This window comes from Serinus canaria, chromosome 5 (genome assembly GCF_022539315.1).
Source record: "Serinus canaria isolate serCan28SL12 chromosome 5, serCan2020, whole genome shotgun sequence".
NCBI lineage: Eukaryota > Metazoa > Chordata > Aves > Passeriformes > Fringillidae > Serinus > Serinus canaria.
In genome coordinates this window covers 7,950,536-7,974,099 of record NC_066319.1, presented here as the reverse complement: position 1 = coordinate 7,974,099, position 23,564 = coordinate 7,950,536, and the positions used below count along the sequence as shown (strand labels likewise).

Sequence of the window (23,564 nt, the reverse complement as noted above, 5' to 3'; positions counted from 1 at the left end):
TTTGCACTAAGTGATGACACTTGTTTCAGGTTGCTTCCTATTGTGTTTAGCAGCATTGATGAGGCACATGAGGTGTTAGTGTGATTTGCCCTCTTTGTCTGGGGCTGCTAATGCCATCATGTTCCTGATGCCAATAGGAAAAATAAAAGGGTATGGCTGGTAGGAGCTGGGGTGCTCTGGAGATGCAGCCACTCACACTACACTGCTGTCCAGACAGGAAAAGAGTAGGGCTAGGGCCTGAGTTTCACATATTTATATCATGACTTAATGTCTTTGACTTTGTTCTTTATTTCTTCCCCAATATCCCAGTTATTCCTGTGAATGCAGCATGGAAAACTGACATTTGCACAACACTGTCTTTCTGAATTGGGAATAATCAGCTCCATTTCCAATGCTGTGTGTTTGGAATTGGTTTTGCCCAATTCACTTCATATGACACTTCATGTTAATCAACTTCCAATTCAAATTGCCTTTTCCTTGCCCAGTCATCTCTCTCCTGCTGCTCCCTGTTGCCAGCTTCTCTCCTCCCTTCAGATTTGTCACGAACCTTGTTGAAAGTTGATCTGGAAAGGCTCAGAGAGCAATGTTAGTTTTGCTATTTGCTGCAGCTCCACAGACAGCTCCTGGTTCCTTCCCTGGAAGAAACAGGACCCAGAGCTGTTCTTTGGAGGAAGAGCACTCCCTGGAATCCCCCAGGATGGTTGGGCTGCTCAGATCTTACTCTGGATTATTGCCAGTAATGGCTTTTGCAGCTATTCTGTGCTCCCTGCTGTTCTTTTTTCTTTTCACATAACCAGGAAAGCATTCTCTGTCACCTGGAGATTAAAGAATTGCTTAATGGAAGCCTTATACATCTTTTAGCGAATGAGTGTTTATGTATTTCACACACACAATTGTGGTCTTTGAAGTCTTGCAGGGACTTTCTTCCTTTTTCTTCTGTGGTGCACCTTGTAATTGTGTCTCAGGTCAGGGTGACACAGTGCACATTAGTTTTGCTTTGTTCCTGACAGACACACACCTTGTCTTTTCTGGGTGAGGAAGGGAAGGGCTGTTTCTCTCTGAGGTTGATTTGAATAAAACCACTCTGTTTCTGAAGGGAATGATCACTCAGAGGCTGCTGCTACCCCATGTATATTGAATATTTGAATTCACTTAGCCGCTGCGTGGCCATATATTGCTTAGGGGTATTAACATTTATTTTTTCATCATGGAAGGTCAGTTCTCAATACAGCAATCTCCATGTTTCTGTAGCTGCTCTGTAAAAGCTGAATGTCTTTTTATAGGTATGTGTGACTTCTTTAATACCTTACTTTTGGGGCATCAATTTTCTTAGTATTATCTTATTTAATAGTTTTTATGGGGTTAAACAAACAACTTTGTGGATAACAAAACTAAGTCACAAGGGCAAGAATGACTAACTTGTACTAGGGCAGGGAACAAACTGAATAGAAGAAACACATGACTAAAGACAGAGTGACCCATGTTTGAAAGTGAGAGAAAAATGTACGTACTTTAATTGTGTTTACACTTTGTGTACTCTAGGCAGTGCCAAGTTTGTGCAAATGGAAGACCTTAAATTACATTGGTACAATGAGTGGGGATGCAGTGCTAAATAAACCCCCTGTGGAAAGAATAGGTGGTGTTCTGTGCAGTAGATCCTTACTGGAAAATCCAAACAAATGAAAGGATGCCTGGCAGAACTGCTGCAGTATCTTATGTGAGCAAGGAGTTTGTATCTGTGGCTTGGATGCTCTGCTGATATTGGGAGATGAGCTTTCACTCTGTGGGGATTCAGAGAAGGGACAGTGTTCTTCACTTCTCCCCAGAGCCCAAGGCAGCTGACCTTCAATTCAGCACCCAGAGCCAGTACAACAAAGAGCCTTAGGGCAGGGCTGACAAACTGGTGCCAAGCTCATCTCATAGCCCTTGGGATGTCACAGCGGCATGTGTGACACTCCTGGGGGATGATGTGCCCAGTGAGGGGCAGTTGGTGTGACACAGCTGTGTCTCAAGGCTGCTCCACTGGAGACAGCTGGAGTCAAGTGTTCTATGCATCAAATGTCAGGAGTTGCCTTCTTGGGGCTTTCTTTTCCAGCTGTAATCCTCCTGTAATGAGCATTTCAGTGTGTTTTCAGCAAAAGTAAATAAGTGTTGCATAATTTGCTTGATTGGCATGGGTTTTATTGGTCCAGCTTGAGCTCTCCATTGAGATTTGTGTACATCTGTCAGTTTTATTCTCTTTTCTCCCATCCCTTTATCAGGGATGTATTTGCCTGGGAGCACTGGCTTCCCTGGGTTGTTAAGCAGACTCAACATTTATACCTGCTTGTTTTAAACCAAGACTGTTATCTTAATGCATTGCTTGCATGTGGCTGTCCAAAATAATTATGAATTTCTAAGTTGTGGAGCCCTTTATATTCTTCCATTTGTTGTGCTTCCAATTTCCTTGAACCTTGGTTGTTACTATTTGTGCTCCTGAGGGAAGAAAGACTCCTATCTCAATTTGGACCGGATAAGGGGCTCCATGTCCAGATCTTGTTGATCTGGGAGAAACGGAACAAGCGGTATTTTGACAAGTAACCTACACAATTTTAAAGATGTTTGTAGTTTTCCCTTTTTTACTTCTTTTGCTTGTAATTTTCTCTGTGGAGAGCTCATGCACCATCAACTTAATTAGGCCTGATGAATTTCTTGAGATCACACGGCTGCAGCTCTTAACCTTTGTGGCTTGTTATGTACATGATGGTTTCCTTGCTAGACCTTCACCAAATTTTAGTTTACCACAGATGTTTTCTTTATTATGAGATGACTGCCATAGTAGTTTTAGTAAGAACAGTTTAATCTTCCCAGACAGTTGATGTACTTATTTGAAAATTATTCAAAATATTGCTCTTTAGCTTGCGTTTCTCTTTCACTTAAGTACGGCTAGTGACACCAACAGTTTTTTAACCCAATACCCCCAAAATGAGCAATCCTGTTCCCTTTCACTAACCTGAATGTGTTGCCAAGAAACTCAACAGGATGGGCCTGACCTAACCTGTGTGTTTCAGGACCTGAAGAGTTGCAGGCAAGGCCTGGCAGCTGAATAATTCATTTGTGAGCAGGACACCAGGGCTGTCCTTGCACAGGTCAGTCACGATGCTGGGCTCTCTCCCTTTCATTACTCCATCTTTCATCTCTCTCCACTTAGCATAGCTCAGCCAGCAAAGTTAATAGATTCCCATCTTTCACTGAAATTCCTGTCTTGAAGGGGATGATGAAGTAAAGGCTGCAGCTGCCCTCGGTGATTTGTGATTTATAACCGAGGGGAGAGATTTCCCTCCTCTTGTCACAACAGTGACAAGTGTTGCCACAATGCAGCAGTGATTGTTTAGATGGGACATGTAAATAAAACAGAGCCATCTGGACTGCTAAAAACACAGCAAACACAGAATTCTGCTACTGGGACTGAATTCAGGCTGTTTCTCCCTTTTAGGATATCAGAACCTGTGGGATTCATTCACTTTGTGGAAGTATTTTTTTCTTTTTGGTCATTGGCTGTTGACATTTACAACCCTTGGAAGGTGTTGAAGTCTAAAAAACCACCAGCCTGCCTTTTTTGATACATACAATCAACAGGTTTTCTTTTGAGCTAAGGATCAGCATCCAGTTTCAGGGTAGGTAAGAAATGGGTACAAGTTTTCCTGTGTATCTGAGTTCCAAAGTTCTCCACTATCTCATAGAACAAAAGACCAGAAAATGTTCAGTGCAAAATTTAGGACTGAGTTCATTGAGTTGGACAGAGCTGAGGAGCTACATGAAAAATTACATCCAAGGTGAGCACCTTCTGGCTCTTTGGAGAGCTTATATTATTTTTTAGCAGTTATCAGGGATTTTTCCCCAAATATCAGTATTTGGGAAATGAAATAATTATGAGCCATGAACTGAGGGCTCATTTTTTTTCATCACTGATTGCTGATAATTTGCAGTAGTCCATACTACTTTAAATATATTGCCATTTTATGTTTAGATAAGCATAGGAAGAAGGGATTTTTCTTTCTATATTGGAAGTGTTTTTTTAATCTACTCTGATCAGCCAGCCAAAATGCAGGATCTGATGCTAGACCTATCTGGAATTATATTATTCTTTACATGTTGTGGCTTTAAGTGCATTCTAAGAAGTAATATCTGGGAGGTTATTTCTCTTTAATATATACGAAGTTAGCAGTGCATATTTATATTGTTGAGATTTGGACAGGAATTACATTTTGGTATTTAGTTTTTCCTTCTAGCCTGAACTTGCTGCCATAAACAGTGAATAATCTGAAGGCACAAAGCATCTGGTGTTTCTGAAGATCATTCTTTGCTGCCACACAATGTACAAGCATTTAGGCCATTATGTTTAGGCTGCTGAGGAAAAGATTAGTGGACCGTAGAAAAAACGCCAAAGAGAGATGCAAATATGTGAGTTCATTCCAGCAAGTGTTTGAGCAGCTGTAGAATTCATATTTAGTTCTGAAAAAGTCCATGTGGAATTCTGTTCAGATTTTTAAATATGTGCCCAAATATGGTGTCTCCTGATGAAGAAAATTACTATTTTTCCACTTCCTTGAACAGTTTTCCTGATTCTGTTCACATTTCCACCTCGTGACCAGGTTTTGTTTTCACTGGCTTTACATAATGGCAGGATTAGCTGAGAGTAGCCTCCCAAAATCTGAGGTAGTTCTTCCCTTGCTGCACTCATTTTGCAGCTCATTGCCTCCTTCTTTGCTGAGCTGCAATCAAATCAGGTTTAGTTATTACATCTCTCCCAGGCAGGATTTGAATCCATCATGTGCTGGAGACACAAACCTTGCTCTTGGTGCTTCCCTTAGTATTTGAGCTCTCAATTTAACTTGGGGGAAAAGTGGAAAGTTCAGTGTGTGTGTGTGTGTGTGTGTGGGGGGGGGGGGGTCTATTAGTGCCAAAGACATCTGGGAGTCTCTGAAAATTGCTAAACTAATGAACTGCCTGCAGCCTGACAGTGCAAAGTACCTTTAGCTTCCTATAAGTTACATGAGTTTTCTGTTAAAGCAGCAGCCAGGACTTCCATGCAGCATAACTGGCCTGCTTTAGCAGGTTTTTAATTAAAATGGGTCGTGTCAAGTGTTCTGTAGTCAGATGAACTCTACTGGTATTCACATCCCTAGACATCAGGTATAAATTACCTTGGATTTCAGAGGCTGCTTGGAAAAACGTGAGCCTATGTGCCAGTAAAAGGGTCCTCAAGGCTGATGACATTTTATGTACCTGACAACAGAGAGAACAGGATGCTGTGTTTCTGTTCAGAAAAGTCGGGGTTAAATGAATGAAGCGTGTCATTTGAAGTTGTATTAATTTAGGCGTGCTCATCCTGTTACTGAATGTTCCCAAGTGCTTCATTTTTGAGTGTTTCAGTGTTTCCCTTTTCTGTGCCATCCTCATAATTTAACAGGGATGGCTGTTCCTCTGTGGCTGTGCAGGCATCTGTGCAGATAAGTTGGTTGGTCAGCTGGGAGCCAGCTCAGAAACAGAGCCTGGGAATTCTCTGGCATTGGAAGAGAATGAAGAGATTGGACAGAAATACCCACTCAAGATTGCTGATAGGGTTGTATAATTTGTGGACTTGTTTGTGTGAGCCAAAATAAATGCATGCTTGTAGTTGAATTTATTTTTGGTTAGTAACTTTTATTTTCCTAGGTGTGCTCCTGGGCCTAGAGAAACACCCCCAAACAAAGTTACGTTCCTGCTTGGAAATTCTTTAAACTGTGAAAAATAGAACGGGGAAATCTTGATGTTTTCATCCTGCTTGCTAAAATTCACACAATTTTTGAAATGTTTTCTCATTTTGCCAGACCTGGGGGAAGGTTTGCCCTGTGTCAGATCTTTTGGGAGTGTTCCCTCTGCAGCACAGTGGTACAGCAAGGGCCTTCCTCCAGCAGTGGCAGCAGCTGGGCTTGGGAGGCAACATCCCAGCTGATTTGCCTGGGGGGAAAGAGCAGGGAGAAGGAGCTGAGGAGAAGGCCCATAAATACTGCATGGCTGCAGCTCTGCTGCTCCCTGAACCAAGTTACACTGCTACAGTGCACTGTGCAGAAATGTCACATCCCTTCACTGCTCAGCACTGAGTCGGGTGGAAATCAAACTGCACCGTTTGTTTGGGGTGGCTTGGAGTCACCCTGGCATTTTAGAAATGGATTTGATCAGGAAAATGGCTTGTGTGACTGTGATCTCAGCCTTTCCTCCCTTCCTTATCCATCTCCTTCCACTTTCCAGTGGCTCTGGAATTTACTGCTCAACTTCAGCCAAAGTTTTTAAAGGATCAGAAATCCCTGAAGGTGTTACATTCCTACAAACATGTTGGAAATGGGTGGTTAGGTGTAGGAGAGACTCCCGCTGGAGCTCCTACAGAAGGAAAAGCACCCTGCCTGTCATGGTTGGTGTTTTTCCTGGGGGATGAGCCTGTGCATGGCCCTATTCTCCTGCCTGGCCACACATGGAAGTGATGTCTGGAAGGGAAACCTCCTGCAGGGGAAAGTGCTGGGGACGTGCAGTAACTGAGGCTTTCACAGCATAGAGATTTATTTAGGGATGCATTGGAGATTCTGAGACAAAGAGAAGCTTCTGCTCCACTGATCCTGTGCTTGAGGAGAGGGAAAAGCAGGATCTGGGAGGGGACTTGTTTTTTGTCTGCCAGTGGGTGTTAAGGGAATCCTATTGCAGAAATAGCAGAGAGGACAATTGCTCACTCTCCAGTGTCAGTGTCTTTCTCCTGTGTGTAACATATCCAGTCTCATTATAAAATCAGGATTGGCACCATTTATTTTCATTTTCCTGTGAATTTGCAGTAGATAAATACTCTCATGTAAAGAGTTTCCCCATCTCTTGGCAAGCCATGGGTTTACAGGCTGATTTGCTTATCCTTAGGGTTAGCTCTGGACAGCACAGTGAAAAACAAGTCAACATCCAAAATGCAAAGTGGAACCATGCTGCTGGGTAAGAAGAGTTTGATCTCCACACACAACCAGCTCCTGGCTTTCCCCTCTCTTCCACTATCAAGTGCAAGCTGTTGCTGTGCTCTTACCTTTATTCAGTCTGACCAGATGTAAATCTTTCCTGAAGCCAACAAAGCCTGGTCTTGGAATATGTTGAGGTGATGTGTCAGTGTTTGAGAACAATTTTGGAAAATTTTCTCTCTGATATATGCAGTCCCAAGTTATTCTTCCTCTTTCTGGATCCATTTAGAAACTGAAAGCTGATGTGCATAAAAGAGAGAGTTCAAAAGTAGAAGCCATTTATCCCATCTCAGATTAAGAAACTGGTTGGGTTAGTTTATTTTGGTTTATTTTCAACCTCCTGACTTCTTTCCTTGCCTTCCTTTTGCCTTGTGAGAACTTTTTCTTACCTTTCCTGTAGCCTCAGTGGTCATGGAAATCACATTTTTATCTTCCACCTTAAAAATGCAACACCTACCAGTCTTAATCTCAAATGCAGCTGGCACTGGTACAAAATACAGTAGTTCAGTGTGGGAAATGTCCTTTAATAGTTCCTTTTGTTGCTGCTAAAAGAGCAGAATCCCACAGCTGCTGGAGACAGATATGCAAGTATTTTCTTCCTTCTCAGAACATTTTAGATAGGAATGTTTCTTTTTAGTGAAATGTGTCAAAATCTATATTTAAAATAAAGAATGGGCTTAAATACACTGAAAGCATAATAATTCAGCAGTATTTTCTGATGGAGAACCATACAGCAAGTACAACAAAAAGTAGAGTTAGTCAAACTTTCTGTTGCAATGGAAATAACTGGATTTCCTCTTCCATTTAGATCTCTAAAAAGAGGAAAATATGTAACAGGAAAGAATTTTGTTCAGCCTGAGTTTCTAACCATCAATGAAAGCCGTCATATGCACTTGGGAGCACAGCTGGATATAGATATCTGGATGCATGCTGTGCCCAGAGCTGGACTGGGAGGCTCAGTACATACTTGCTGATTTGGGAATCCCCTTGGGGGCCTGCAGACAGCAGACCCAAATTTCAGGATCTCAGGTGGACCTGGGGAGGCAAAACCAAGTATTTTGCTGCTCATACTTGGGCTGTTCAGCAGATGCACATTCCTGGGATGCTCAGAGCTTTGGCAAGACTTAAATCAAGGAAGATGTTTGTGGAGAACAGCAGAGCAGCACCTTTCACCTTCTGTCAGATCTGGCCTGAAATGTCTTTCTTAATAACCAGAAGAGCCTATTTTTGTCTCAGTGCTGCCTTCATGAGCCAGAAGCACTCTGGAGTGAGTGAAGCCATAGCAGGCTTTGCCCTTGCAAAGCTATGCATAATATTTATATTACAGTATGAGAAATACTTTGGAAATTTGCAGTGTAGTAAAATTCCTTTCTCCTTTTCCTATCAAAACCTACTTTGTGGAAAAAAAATCTCCTTGAGTGTTTCTGCTTTATAACATTTAAATAAGGTGGTCATTGGGTCACTTAATTTCTTTCTTCAGCTATAAATCTTTATATCTTTGTGTTTTTGTTCAGGAATCTGAGATGAAAGAGAACTAGATTCTGAACTAGAACTAGATGATCATCTTGTCACTGTTGCTGTCACCTGTGTTGACAGGTAAGTATGGCAAGCTGGTTTTGAAGACAAAATGTTTGAATTATTTGTGTCAGGCGGGCAAAGCTACAGTTACAGCCCAGGACCTCAGCTGTGGGTCATGCTGGATGCTGCAAAGATGAGTTTTTCAACAAACAAGTGGTCAAAAATGCTTCCAAAACTTTCTTGATCTTCAAAAAGGAAACTGTTCCTCCTTCTTCTTTATGGTGGTGGGTGGGTTACAAAAATGATCTCAGAGCAGAAGAATTTGCAGTTGAACTGCAGCCTGGAGTGAAGATGGCTGAAAGGTATGGTTGACTTTTATCCTCCTCCTCCCCAAAGTACCTGAAATATGAACTAGCAGATGGAAGAAGTTATCATACTTCTTGTGTTAGGCATGACACCCCCCTGTTTTCATCTAGGAGCAATTTATTAATGAGGTCCCTGCAAATTTGCAGCTGATGGTAGGACTGGATGAAGAATTTCTTGGATTTTGTACAGTTAGGTGAGAACTGCTGGACTTGAGCCTCTTGTGATACAGCACAATCATATTTCTTTTATCTCTCTTACTTTACCTAAATGCTGCATTTTCAGTCTTTCCTATTCCTATTAACTTGAATTAATTAATTCAAGTCCCTACATTTGTTATAAATGTCTTTATCTTTGCTTTTCTGATTCTTTTAAAACACGGTCCAAAAAGTTTTGGCAGCACTCTGGAGATGACTGAGAACTTCTTATGCAGAACAATTTCTTGAATTAACATCACTTTCTTGGCTTCCATTTCAATCATTACAAAATAAATGGACACATGAAATTCAGAGATCTGAAAACTAGAACAAAAAGGACACTGATTGAAACTTAGGTTTCCTTTTGGTGAAGCATGATGCTTCTGTATGATCTGAAAACTAAAAAATTCATTTTCTCTGTGATAAGAGGAACTGAAGGTGCCTTTTATTGCACTGGCTGCTGCAGGTGTCTGTGTCAATGTGCATTTATGACCACGGATCAAGGACTGGATAGTGAGTCCTAACAGTGCCTTTGGATGAGCACTGGAAGGAGAATGAAAATACAAAAATTATGTAAAATGTGTCAGGTGGGATGCTGTATAGCATGTGGTGACATGAAGCAGTATAATTTGGATCACTAGTATGTAAAAATGGAAAAAGGAGAAAGATTTAAAAAATGTGTGCCTCAAAGCTCAGCTTAATGAATTTCTAGCTTATCAGAGCATTTAATAATTGACTGTTTGCTTCAGTGGTAGGGCTACTATCAAAGATAAGCACACCAATCTAAAGAGAGGGGTGCAGAAACAGGTGTGCAAATTTGGATTTGAAGTGTTGTGTTTGACGGTGTGTTGAGTTGATGGGAAAAACTGTGTTCTTTTGGCTGAAATGTTTAAGTTTGCAGGGATATCTTCCACTATTCCAGGGTGCTCCAAGCCATGTACAACATGGCCTTGGACACTTCCAGGGATCCAGGGGCAGCCACAGCTTCTCTGGGCACCCTGTGCCAGGGCCACGCCAGCTCCTGACTAAAGAAATTCTTCCTGATCTTAATCTCCCGTCTTTCAGTTTAAAACCATTCTTCCTTGTCCCATCTTTATCTGCCTGTAAAAAAAGTCACTCTCCTTCTTTTATGTAAGCTCCCTTTAGGAAGCATGTAAGAAAATTCAGCTGATATGTAGAAGTGGTCACTCTCCATGTGTGACTGGAAAAACAAGAGGAGAAGTTTGGATTTATTAAGAACTGCAGAAAACTTTTGAGGTGAGGCAACTAGTGCAGGCAAGTGTGGGGAAAAAAACCCCCCAAAACCAGCTGTGAGGGAGGCTACATAAAAGCTGAGGGAGAACATTAGGCAGACACAAAACCTAATAGCAAATCTTTTTAAATGCTTATTTTTTTTAAAAGTGTGGAAAAAGAGTATTTCTAGTTTTATGTGAATACTGAAAAGGGCTTTTCCCATGCCAGCTCTGCCTCCTTCATTCCTGCAAATGGCAAAGCAGAGAGAGGGTTTTGTAAATCTCATTGATGGGTATGTCCTGAAGGGTTTGGCTCACATGATGGGCTTCATTATTGGCTTCTCTGCTCAGCTGCATAACAGGGAAAGCAGAGCTGCCTGGGTGCTGTTCCTCCCCTCTGACCAGGTGCAGGCACAGGTAGCTCTGGCAGCAGCAGCATCAGGAAATGAGCTTTCCATCACAGTTCCCACCTGGAGGCACTGGGGCAGCAAAGTGAGGGGTGCCTCTTGCAGGGTCAGCCCAGCCCCCAATTTTCTAGAAACCCAGGAGCCCTTCCAAGCACAGTGTTCCTGGGCATCACTGCCTGTCATTCCTAGGAAGTCATGGTCACATGTGGGTGTCCTTCACAAAGGCTCTGTCAAATTCTCTCTCAGCAGCTGCTCCTTTGGAACATTTATTAAAATCTTTTCCTAAATACTTTCTTCATGGCAGAAACTGATATTAGTATGCCTGGAGTGCAAATGATCCTGGTTTTCTTATCAGGATTATTTTCCATCCTGATTCAATCAATTGTTTGGTTTTTGGTTGTTTTTTTTTTTTTTTGGTAAGTGCTTTTATATTCAGTTTGCATATCTTGATTAGACTGTGATAATTTCCATGGCTGGAATCTCCAAAGTGTGCTGTCAAGAAATTATAAATGGTAATGAATTCACTTAATCAGGACTTCCAGGAGTACAATCAACATGAAATCTAGTCAATTAGAAATAAATCTGCTTAAAGTATTTCTGGTTCTCTAACAGTCTTGTCTGAGGCCTTATGTTACCTGGGACTGAATTAGAGACCTACACAGACAGGTAGAAAATATACTTTGAAAAAAATCACTGTAAAGGGGTATAAATGAGTCCAGAAATTTAGGTGATGCTGATATTTGCTTGAAACTCCATTGTAAACTAAGTTACACAGCCACCAGCTGGAGAAAAGTTATGGTGCCAGCTGTGACTTGGCACTCTTGCATCTTGTGTCCAGTTTTGGACCCACCACAGTACAGGAAAGATATGGAAAAACTGGAGCAGGTTCTGTGGAGGGCCACCAAGAAAAAGGGAGCTGGGGTATTGCCCCTCAAGGAGAGGGATAGGTAAGCCTGGAAAACAGCTGGCTTCAGGGAGACTTTCCAGCAGGCCTGGATAAAAGCATGGACAGCCGAAGCAGATCTCATTGCTGGACCTTCTCTGGACAAGTGGTTGAAATAAAGACCTCTAGAGACCCCTGTGGCCCAAATGACTAGGTGATTCTCTGAGTCTAAGGCACAGCAAAGAATCCAGGTCATTGTGTTCAGGGAGGCTGATTTTATTTTGGCTCTGAATTGAGAGAGGGCTACTTCAGAAAAACAGCCTTGCTATCCTAAGCTGCCTCTAAATTAAAGGTATTGTGAGCAGATAAGCTAGGGTGATTTAGCATGTTATTTATTTTTAATATTAAATTCCAATATCAAATAGCATTAAAATAGCAAAAGCTGGAAAAGTTTATATATCTTTCTATTTCTATAACATTCTATTTTTTTTGTTTCCCTTCCTTTGCCTAATGGTCACAAACATGGGTCTCATTCTGTTTTCTTCTTGCCTAAGAAGTGATATTTTATTTCTTGAGCTGTTTACTGAAGGTAATAATTAAACCTGGGTAGTCAATGAGGAAACTGGCTCTTGTAATCAGTTTAATTGGGTTGATTGCATAATTTTTGGCTGCCTATAATTTGGTAAAAATGAGTTTCTTATCTGTATAATGAATTGAATCAAAAAATCTCAAATGTCAAGAAAATAATTTATTTCTCAGTTATTCTATGGAGTCACTGTGCTGCCTGGGTCAGTTGGCAGATCATTTAACTTTTCTAAGCCTGCAAATATTTTCTCTACTCTGTCATCACCATCCTTTACCTGCACAACCCTAAAGAATGTCCTTGGTTGTGCCATGAGCACAGGCTGGAGTATAAATTAAAGCCCAAAATATGCTTAGCTTGGGTTGAAAAATAGCTGGGGAAGATGCAGCTAAGGTCAGCAGAGCTCCTTTTTCAAAATTACCTCTGAAAAAGGAAGAAGTCAGGGAAGATTTTCTGCAGTTAAGAGAAGCCTGGAGACCATCTGTCCCTGGGAACCAGGAATATTTGCTGCAGAGAGACAGAGATGGGCACAGGGATGGTGAGGACAGGGCACGTGGCTGTGCTTGCACTGGAGTTTGGTAAAACCAGGAGCCGCTCACCTGCCCCGCTCCTCCTCCTCCCTTTCTGTGTCGCCGTTTGTTTGTTGCTTCCCCCTGGACTAAGGAAAGACATGAAGCTGGTGTGGAGGTGAGGGAAAATCTCCCCCTGCAGGCTCTTTGGCAGGGGACAGGCCCGGAACTGCAGACCTGGGGAGTCTGAGCTCTGTGCCCCCAAATCCCACCGCAGACACTTGCAAACCTCTACGGGTGTTCCCTGCTGAGTTGAAATAGAAATTAATTCATTGGAATTAAACTAGAAAAAAACCCCGGCATACACGAGGAGAAAGGGTAATTGATTTTATTTGTTGTGCCTGCTCTCAACCAAAGATAACTCATCCTTTTATAAGAAAAAAAGAGGATCTATTTGCACCTTTGCTTTCTTTTTTAACTGGCATGTTATTCCATTGATTAAACTAAAGCAAACAATGAGACTATTTCTGTCAACACAGCAAATCAAATGACATAGTAGTCCCCAGCAGGATCACATCTGAGGAAAATTGAGGTTGAACTTCATAGCAAGCTCTAAATGCTAACCTGTGTGCAAGGAGGAGAGAAAATCTGCTTTATCTACATTCAGGGCTTGATCTAATCTACATAACAAGACACCAGCAGTGCTTCTCTGTTAACATTTTATTCTGTTTGTATTAGAATTATCAGAAAAAAATGCTGTATGGGTAAAGAGGAAAGAGGTTGATAAACATCAAATGCAAATTAACAAGTGACAAAGCTGCTTGTCCATCAGGGATGTGAAATTGAGGCAAATGTGTTCAACAAGCTTTGATTTTATTTTTTTCCAGACTCCTGTTGTAAATCTTTTTAAATTCTCTTATGTCCTTTCCCTTCCAACATATCATAATCTTTCTGATATTTACCTAGCTAAGTGCAAGCAGAGGCTGGGAGCAGAAAGGCTGGAAAATAAAATGCCTTGCCCTATATGGTAAGAAAATTTGGTGGGTACCCCAAAATGACCATTTAATCTATCTTCTTGGAAACAGACAGACTATTAAAAATTGAAGTGGTGTAGTACTTCAGTATTACTTCAAGAACATGTTGTAACTACTCACATTGTAGCATTCCTGGTTTGGATAAGTGAAGGGAGTTTTTTCTTTTGGTCAGTGCATCTGCAGCCTATTTTGTCATAGAAAACTTCCTGCTTGGGGCACCCATAGCTGCTCTGGGCAACCAGTGCCTCCCCACCTTCACAGTAAAAAATTTCTTTGTGATTTTTTATGTAAAAGCTGTTGTGTTATGAAGAAATGCCTTTCTGGATCTGGAGCTGGACTGGATGAACTTTTCCATGTTTCAAGTTGGCTTTTTATACCTTGACTGTTGTCTGGGACAATGAGCTTGGTGCATTTCTGAAAACATTTTGTTGTTTTCAGCCCTATTTGGATTAGTTATTTAGCTGCTAGTTATGTAGCTTTTTTTTGGTTTATCATCTATTTAAAGTGGTTTAGAATTCTGGATCAATACATACTAAACAGATGAATTTTCAAACTGAATGTTGCTTTTACAACTAAGTGCATGCAATTCCTGTAAAGATCTTATTTAATACTTCAAAGTGATTATTATTTTGCCATAAGTAAACTATAGTTTCCACTGGAAGGAGTATTTAAAGAATGTCTTAGGAGCACCGTTGTCTCTCTGTTGGAAAGCAGAAGTTCTAATAAATGTGAAAACTGGAGGTCATGCTAAAAGCAACTGTAGAAATGAACAGAGCCTGGAAGGGTAGCTCTGTGGGGCTCATGGGGCTGGGCCTAATTCCTTGTCTGGAAGAAGGACCTTTAAATAAAGGTCAGCCAGAATTGTTCTGGAAACCTTGCAGGGGCTTAAAAGAAGCCACTTAAGAACTTACATTGCCACTGGGAGTTGGCCTTTACTGCAAACCTCCCTGTGCTTGTTAGCATTTATAAATACTTGCTATGTTCCCCTATTAATATGTTTGAATCATTATTGTATCCATCCTAACCAATTTTAGTGCTCCACCTGCTCCTAAATCTTTACACCTGCTTCCTCTTCCTGCCAGCAGGTTCTGTTTTGTCATGTTGAAATCCTATTTCAAATGTTTTTCATGTTGAAATTCCACTTCAGACATTCAAAAGCTTTTTCTACATGTGCTTCTCTGCCTGTCTTCCAGCCTTCCTCATTCGGCAGAAGTTGCTTGTCTCCTGTATTCTTTGTACCTATCCTTGCCCAAAATGTCTCTTTACATCTGCCTGGCTGAACTTCAGCCTTTCCATGGAGGTAACGTGACCAGCTGAATAGTTTACAGGGAAAATAAATGCTAAGTAGAAGAGACAGGGAACAAGGAGAAATTTAGCTTCCAAAGCTGCTTGGTAACGAAAGAAACTCAAAACTGCCCTGTATTTGCAGAAATAGGCTGCTTGTGTAGATTTTGTGTGTATGCTGCAGTGATAATGGTGAAGTACTTATGTTTAAAAATACTAAAATAAAAAAAATACTAAAATAAAAAAAATTATTATGATTAAAGTGGGTCTGCTTACAGACCCACTTTAATCATATGGTGCTGGCATTTAAGACTGTAAATACGAAAAGTTAATGGGACTTAGCTGCTTCTTAGCAAGTCTGTGCAAATAGACATGAACAAGAGAACTCAGAAATAAGTGGCAGGTTTGACAATCTCTTCACACAATTTTCTTCTTTGTTTCCTTAAAAAATAAAAGGTGGGATGAAGTCTCACTCTTGAGCCCTTTTGCAAAACAATTTGACACTTGTGCTGGTCACCCAGCAAGGGCTGCTTAAATCTGCTCTTTAACAGGGCAGTGAAAACAATCTCCTGGTGGTGCTGATGAGAACCAGTGGATATGACCACTGATTTTGAATATTGATTTCCAATCAATAATTCATCTTGGAAGTATGAGATGCCACACTGATGCCACACAGCTTCAGAGAAAAGTACATGAGGAATTTTTGCTCATCATTGTGGTACTGTAGTATTTGTGTCAGCACTCATCTTCTAAAATATTTATCTGGGTGTTTCAGTTATTTAACAGAAAGATCAAAAATACATCATCAGCAGGAAGTGAATTTAAGTGAGGGGCTGCTGATTGGGGGGAATAGAGCTGTAATTAAGGGAGTTGTTCCTGTCTGGTGGAGCTGGGAGAGCAAGGGAGCTGCAAGTGCCTTGTCTCCCCTGAGGTTTTGCTGTGGATTGTTTAGCACTCCTTGTCCATGTTCCGGCTTTCTTCTTGTAGATGTTTTCTTCTAGGTTTTGCCTTTGCCTGGCTGGATTTTGTGTCTGTGCCCTGGTTGGAGTTGTGGAATTTGGGTGCTGATAACATTTCCCTTGGGGTTAATCAGGTGGCTCTGTTTGTGGAGATCTTTCCTGTTGCTCAGGCAGTGGTGTCTTGGATCCACTCTGTGTTGGCAAACATTAATGCTGACTTTGGATGAAGTGGTTCTGCCCTTTTCAAGCCCTGGCAGTTCACTTCTGGCCCTGTGCCATTTTTCTCCTGCTGCTTCTGCAAACATTTGCATAGTGATCCAGTTCAGAGGCATGATGGATTTGGAAACTAACCTCTCGAAAAAAAAAAGAGCTGGAGTTTGACCGGGATCAGTGCTTTTTTTTTTTTTTTTGCTTCACGGTTTGTGTTGAAGCAGTCTGGGGACAAGGGTGGAGTGCTCTGGGGTGAGGAGAAGGGTGGGCTTGCTTTTTGGGAGGCAGTGTGGTTACTGCCAGCTTAAAAGTTGAAGTAGAGAGGGAGCTTGAACCCATCAAATTGCAAATTGTCCTTTGGAATTGGTCTTCAATTCAAATGTTTGTCTGCATGACCTTTTCTGCACAACCAGGGAGAGGTGTGAAATGCATAGTGTGCTGGGACTCAACCCCCCACCTCCAGCTCTGTATGAAGTGCTTTTTTTTTTATATATTTTTATAATTAGAAAAGGAAATGCTTGATCGTCTCCAGCATTTTAATTTAGTACCTCATCAAGCTTGTTCTTGACCTGATATGTATAATCCTGAATAAAGCCACAGAATCCAAGTGTTGGGAGTTCTGGCAAGTTTTACACAGAAATCCTTTTCCTGAATACCTCTTTCTAGCAGTGACTGTTCCTCTCCCTGCAAACTTTTCTCACAGTCTGGTTCATGGCATTAGTCAGCCTGTGACAATGCCCACTCTGTATCCCAGATATTCCCACAGGTAGGTTTGTAACTGGCCTCACAGCAGCAGTCTGGAGGGCTTCTCCCTGCAGGCAACAGGGCTGCTATTGTGCAAATGAATGTTTATATAAAAATAGATTGGTCTTATCTTGACTAGGAGTCAGTGACCCCTGGATTTGAAACTGCTCTCTAAGACCTGGCCTTGCATAAGACATTTGTGCTTGTGCCTCAGCTGTGTTTAAGGGGCAAACAAGACCAGGAGGGTTTGGTACTTTGCAGGGTCCACAAAAATCACACAGAGCCATTAGTAAGCTGAAGATTTTCAAACGTGGTTTTTATAGTGGATTTATCTGATAATACCTGGATGTTCAATGAAGATCCCCTGTCTGGTGTGTCTCTCTATTGATGATATTTCAACCCTTTCACATCAAGTTTACACTATCTAACTTACAAATAAATGTAAACATGTATTTTTATTAAATTCCTCTAGTGTGAGTTCATCAACATAAAAGCTCTGAAGAATAGATGAATCTGTTGCTGCTCTTGGCTTTTCCCCTGCTGTGTCTGTTTGTGCTCTCTGGAGCACACCTTTCACCCTGAGAGTGAGCTCTGGCAGTTGAATTTTTTCCCATTAGGTAACCTGTGCACTGTTTATTTCCAGCCTTTTGCAATGTTCTTGTAGGGTTTTTAAAAAATATTTTTTAGAGGAAAAGGGAGTTTGATGGTCATGGTTTGGACTGTTTGAAATTCTCCTTAATGGTGCAGTGGCAGCAAATGGCAGAATAAGAAATTCCAGCAGATTTTGTGAAAGCTGCAGGCTGGACTGGAAAAAAACCAATCTAAAAATAGCATCTGTAAAGGGAAGGCAGCAGTCTGAGCTGTTTCTTTCATCTGGCCTGTTGGTCTGAGAAACATCACCTGGCCATTGCCCCAGAGGCTGGGTGCACATCCTGCTGCTCCCACCGAGCTAAAGGGCAAGGGACTGGGGAAGAAGTTCAATAGTAAGGGGAGCATAAAGCCATCCTTTCACTCTCTCATCTTCCTGCTTCTTTGTGGCCTTCCTCTGTCAAAATGGCTGTTTAACCAGCTGCAGCTCAAGCTTGCTATGCTTAGGGGATGTGCAGAGGCCAGGGCAGGACAGTACCTGGAGCTGGGGCACACTCAGTGCCCAGTAGTTGAGAAATTTGGCCAGACAAAACGAGGTGAAACAAACCCTGTTGGTGTGACACTTCTCATGGTGTGTTTATTGCCAAGATGATAATGACATCTGTTTTTATTCATTTACAGAGAATCTTGTCAGCACTCCTCTACACCAAAAAAGCAGCCACAAAAAAACCACAATCAGTTTAACTGTAGGAATCCTGTGATCTGTTGGTTTGGTGGTGTTTTTTTTTTTTTTTTTTTTTTTTTCTGAGAAAAGGAAGAAGGCATCCTAGCCAACCATGATAAACATATTCTGTGTTTCAGCTGTGTTGAACCAATGAATTGCGAGGTAGGAATTAGGAATCTGGGATGCAATATTTTCACGGGTTATACAAGTATTAATTAGGAAGCCAGGCAACTTGCCTTTTTTTCCTGATGTAGTAAGTTTGGTTGTGGAAAAATCTTTTGGAATATCCTTGGGACAAAAGAAGCAGTTCCTAAAAGATAGCAGCTTCTCTGTGGGAGCTGTGATAGCCAGTGGCTCTGCTTAACAAATGGTGGGATCTTCCATTTCCACAAAACTTGAGGCAACAAATTGCCAGTTTCTCCAGTGCTCAAATGGTCTTGTTTAAAAAATGGTGCTTAAATGATCTGTTTCTCCACTGTGCTGGTGGGGCCCATTTCCTGTTCATCTTGCCACTGTGGATACAGACTTTCATTATCCTTGCCATGCTTACTTGTGCATTATTTTCCAGAAGATTAGGTGTCTTATGCCTTGTTGACAAGTCTCCAAGACTTGTCCAACAACTCCAAGAAGTTCTTTGTCCCAGTATTTATTAAACTTAAAAATTTCAGTCCTGGGAGCTGCTTTTCCTGCTGGGCATTTTCCTTTCTTATTGACAACGAGGTATTCCTGGGTATTTTCTGCATGAAAATCCACTTGCCAAAACCTGGGGAAGTTTTTTCTTCCTAACTCAACTCTTGTTTGGCTGCTGTATAGCTGCAGTTTACTGTTCTCTGTCACATCCACTACCCTGGAATGTGTTGCACTCTCAGATGGCTTTAGGGACAGACAAACCATGTGATGGTCTTTATGTCTTCCTGCTCACACTCACTGGCCTGTACCTCTTATGCCCTTAAATTCTGTGTATTTTCCCTGCTGTATTTTGGGTTCACATATTTTAGCAGTGGCGGACAAATAGAGAAACCACAGAAATGTTTATGCTTTTTATTGACTTAAGGTGCTTTGGAGAGCAGCATTAATCTACAGTTCACTGAAGCAGCAAAAAAATGAAATACTCCCTGCAGAGTTTTCCTTTGTAAATAGAGCCTTCCATTAAGCTGCTGTGAACTGGCTTGCTTTCAGGTTTCTGGATGCACTGGTTTTGTCTTCATTGAGGGTAATAACACTAGAATTATCCTTCATCAGAAACAACAATAAGGTTTGATGATGTGGGGGTGTGATGTGATGCTGTGGGAGTGCTTGTCCTTGACCTCCAACCTCAGGCCTGACTCTCCATCACCCAGCTAACCTATGGGCACCTTAAAATGGGAAATGACAGTGGCAGCCTTTGGTCCCTGCTCTGGAGTCACTGCTGGGACAGTGACTGGACAGTGAAGAGGAAATTACTTAAACTAAAGTGTTAGACACAGTGGTAAAAAATGCTCTTTTATCCCTTGCTGTTGTTTGACTTGGTTTACTTGGGCTGATCTGGCTGAGATCAGTAGAGAGAATGTGTACTTGTATACCTCAGTACACTCACCTAGTTTATGAGTGATCAAGTCACTTCACCCTTCCATGCTTCACTTTTGCTTTACTGTCTCTTTTTAAATGTGAGCTGGCAGTGGAACTGCTTGTTTAGCTCTTTCTTTTATTTATTTTTATTTTTTATTAAAATGCAGAGGAATTGTCTTGGAGGATTACTCACAGGAAAAAAGAAAAAGAATAATATATTTTTCTGGCCTCCTAAATCTGAAAAGTTATATGACGTCCAAGCACTGCAGAGTTTATTGTTGGTCATTTCAGTTTTTTCCACTGTAAATATTTTCCTCCATTTTCTCACAGATTAATAATTTTCATATCCTGGAGCAGCTTTGAGTTTGTGGGACAAAACCACAAAATTCATTTACCCTTGTAGGTGGAAAAGCCTAGAAGTAAAATGTTCTGCTGTTCTTAGTGTGAGACCCCCGATTACAAGTGTCTTTAGTCTGGAATGAACATGACTTTCATTTTAGCCTAAGCTATATCACAGATTAAAACTGCTTCTAAACTCTTAGTATAATGGGCAGATTCAGGTGGTGTTGGTTTATAAGGATGTTGTGTGAGCCACAAACCACAGAGCAGCATCTGTGTCTGTCTGGCTCCCTGTAGGATTTAGTTGTTTGGTTGGTTCCACTATTTGGGAATACTGACTTTCATGAAAGCCTCACCTGTGCAGATTCTTGGTGTATAGGATGATGTTAGTTTAGCATTTACATTAATTCCCTGAAATGTCTTTTCACCGGGAGGAGGAAGCTTCAAAGCCAGACCTAGTTCTTAGTACAGTTTACAGCAGTGCTGGTTATCAGAGGACTGGGTAGTTATGCTGTAATTTCTGGATCCTTTGGGAGGCTGGGTGTGCCTGGAAAGGAAGGACATCTTCTTTTTTACAACTCTTTTTTCCTTCTCCTGCCCTTTTTCTTCTCTAGTAAATTGCTAGCCAGATTTATTTCCTTTACACTCTGCCTACCCACATAATTGACAAAAAGAAATAAAAGGAGGATAAACCATAAAACTTCCTTGTTAAATGCATGTTATTTCCAAGAAGAAAAAAAAATGTAGCTGATTCATTTTGAAGATTTGAACTGTAACATATTTTTTTCTTTTTCTGCTTTGTATTGGCAGGATAAAAAACCTTAACATGCCTCGTAGCCCTACATCAAGTGAAGATGAAATGGCACAAAGCTTCTCTGACTATTCTGTTGAGTCTGAATCAGACAGCTCCAAAGAAGAAACTATTTATGACACAATTAGAGCAACTGCAGAAAAGCCAAGCGGCAGAATGGAAGACAGTCAGAGCAACACTTTAGTGATTCGAATTATCATACCTGACTTGCAGCAAACGGTAAGGCAGAGTGCACTGCAATTAAACAAAGTGAAATTAATTATTAGCTTTGCTGGCTTCAAACTGCAGTACACCTGTTCCCTTTTTTATACTTTCTTTTTTGACATATTACAGACAAAATTCATGTTTTCTTTTAATGTCTATGCTTTGTACCCCAGTGCTTTATCTGACTGGTTGCCTCAAGTAATGGCACCATCCCTTCCAAGAGAATTTAGTGCGTTGACCTGATGAAAGCCATGTTCATGAAGCAATATATCTCTCTGATTTGCATTCAGAGATTTTGGGTAAAAGAAAGAGACTTGGGAATCCACAATGTCATCAGAAGATGAAGATTGAATCAAAAAAATCACATGTTAACTCTATGAAAGACTCAAATATATATATATATATATGGCTACTCTAGTTCCTCTTCTCATGAAGTAGTTTGACACTAGACTGGGGTTCTGCAAGAGGTCATCAAATTCTCTCTCTTTACTTTATTTGTTGTCTTTCTCTGTCAACCTGCCTCACAAAAGACATCCCTTTTAGAGAGCCTGTGGCTTTTAGAGTGTAAAGATGAGGAAAAAAAAGCACAAATAAACCTTTCCTTCCTCCTTTGCTGCTGTGCCTGTACTACAGGATGTTGTTTCGGAACCTTCCAGCCAGAGAAACCAACACAAGTGCTGTGATAGGAATAACTGTGTTGTGCTGGAAAAGGTCTTGGGAGACACTGATTCCATCTAGAACCACAATTTGTCTGAGTTTGTTATTAATTATCTGAATTACCCTGGGTCTCCTTGAATGCTGCTGTCAGGATTTTCAGTGGTGGCACCAGCCTTTTGAAATGTCCAAGATTATAAAAGCACATCCATTTCATGGATGTGAGCCACTAATATCACTCTGTGCTGACATGTAAGAGCTACATCATGCCCTGCTGCTGTTCAAGATCTATCTCAGATGAAACCTTCCTTTCTTCTTAATTAAGTTCATTTTTAGGATGATAGAGATGGGCTGGATTCAGCCTGGCAGGGAAAAGCTGTTTTGACAGTATGCCCTCAGTTGTGGTTCTGGAGCTCTTTTTTGATGATTTTACCAGCTTGCTCTATCTGTAACCCTGTCAATGAATAGATCCATGAAAATGGAAAGGAAATACCAACTTTTTTTGCTATGTTTACTCTGCTGTGAAAACCAGAGGGATAGTAGCTTCCTGAAGTCCTCTTATTTAATTACTCTAGCTTTTAGATCAGTAATAAGTTACTTATTGACATTATCAAGACAAATTTAAAAATTAATTTTATCATTTGTTCCTTTTTACTGCTTTACTTTTTGTATTTCTTTTTCCTTTTCAATGAACTCTTCATGAAAAGCAACTGAAGTGTTTTAAGTGATTCTAAAGCTGGTGTATTTCTTAGTTAATTTATCAGCCCACAAACTCTTCGTGCAGGAAAGTGAAACCTGGATTCAGGTTAGCAAACAGAAATATTGGTGGATTCAATATGGGGAAGAAAACTGTGGAGAAGATCAGAGTTTGAGCTGTTGTACAGCTACAAGCCAGAGGCTGTTGTACAGCTACAAGCCAGAGCAAACATAGGCCCCATTTCCTGTATAATTATAATTAATTTAACTTACGAAGTGTTTAAAATTAGTCTGTTTAATCAAAGAAGCATGAAATAACCTAATTTAGGTTTTTTGGTTTTTAGGGAGTATGATCAAGACTATATTTATTCTAAGGAAGACAAGTTTAGGGGTTTAGATAAATTCAGCCCACTGGGAAGCTTTAAAGCCAAACTCCCAGAGAATGAAGTTTGCTCATCTGCAGTGGCTGTGGTACAAACTGCCTTTATTTCACTGCAGGTATAAGATAAGCACCAAGAACCACGAGTAGGATGTGCTGCCATGGAAAACTTTATAAATTACCACACATTGTAGGAAGTCTGTCTTGTTGCTCTTTTATTCTCGTTTGAAACTTAGAAGACAATGTGAACCTTGACAAGTTGATACAGAGCCCTTAAGAACAATGGCTTTTCAGTTCTTATATCAGTTGTTTTTTTGTCTCCTTCTCAGTTTGGGTGATAACTTGATTTACTGAAACACTGCTTGGTAGAAATGGTAATTTCTTATTGCCTCTGTGCATGACCTGTATTCAATAAGTGTCGTCCTTCTCACAGGAGGGTGGAGAATATTTAAATGAACAACTGAAAGATTTCCTGAGCTCAGTAAAATTCCTGAGGGAATGGAGAGCATGGAAAGCCCTCCAGTCTTGAGGAACATGGGTAAAATGTATTATCTGGCATATATTATTTGGTCTGAATCCAGGCCCAGTCATCTTGTATCCATTTCCTTTTCCAGCCTATGTGGGAACAAATTCCAAGTGATGCTGCCTCTCAGTGAAATCAGTCTGATTCTTCAGGAGCTGTTGT

The 23,564-nt window shown here is 40.9% G+C and overlaps 2 protein-coding genes across 2 annotated transcripts in view; one reads left to right on the top strand and one right to left on the bottom strand.

Moving 5' to 3' along the window:
* PPFIA1 (PTPRF interacting protein alpha 1) overlaps window positions 1-23,564 on the bottom strand; it is a 503,873-nt gene that overhangs the window by 152,707 nt on the left and 327,602 nt on the right. The window lies entirely within an intron of this gene.
* Window positions 8,541-23,564, top strand: part of SHANK2 (SH3 and multiple ankyrin repeat domains 2) — a 259,058-nt gene continuing 244,034 nt past the window's right edge. Inside the window, exons 1-2 of the mRNA XM_050975060.1 lie at window positions 8,541-8,609; window positions 20,946-21,165. Of these exons, the coding sequence (XP_050831017.1) occupies window positions 20,962-21,165 (204 nt within the window). The 5' untranslated portion in view covers window positions 8,541-8,609; window positions 20,946-20,961. The remainder of the gene's footprint in view (window positions 8,610-20,945; window positions 21,166-23,564) is intronic.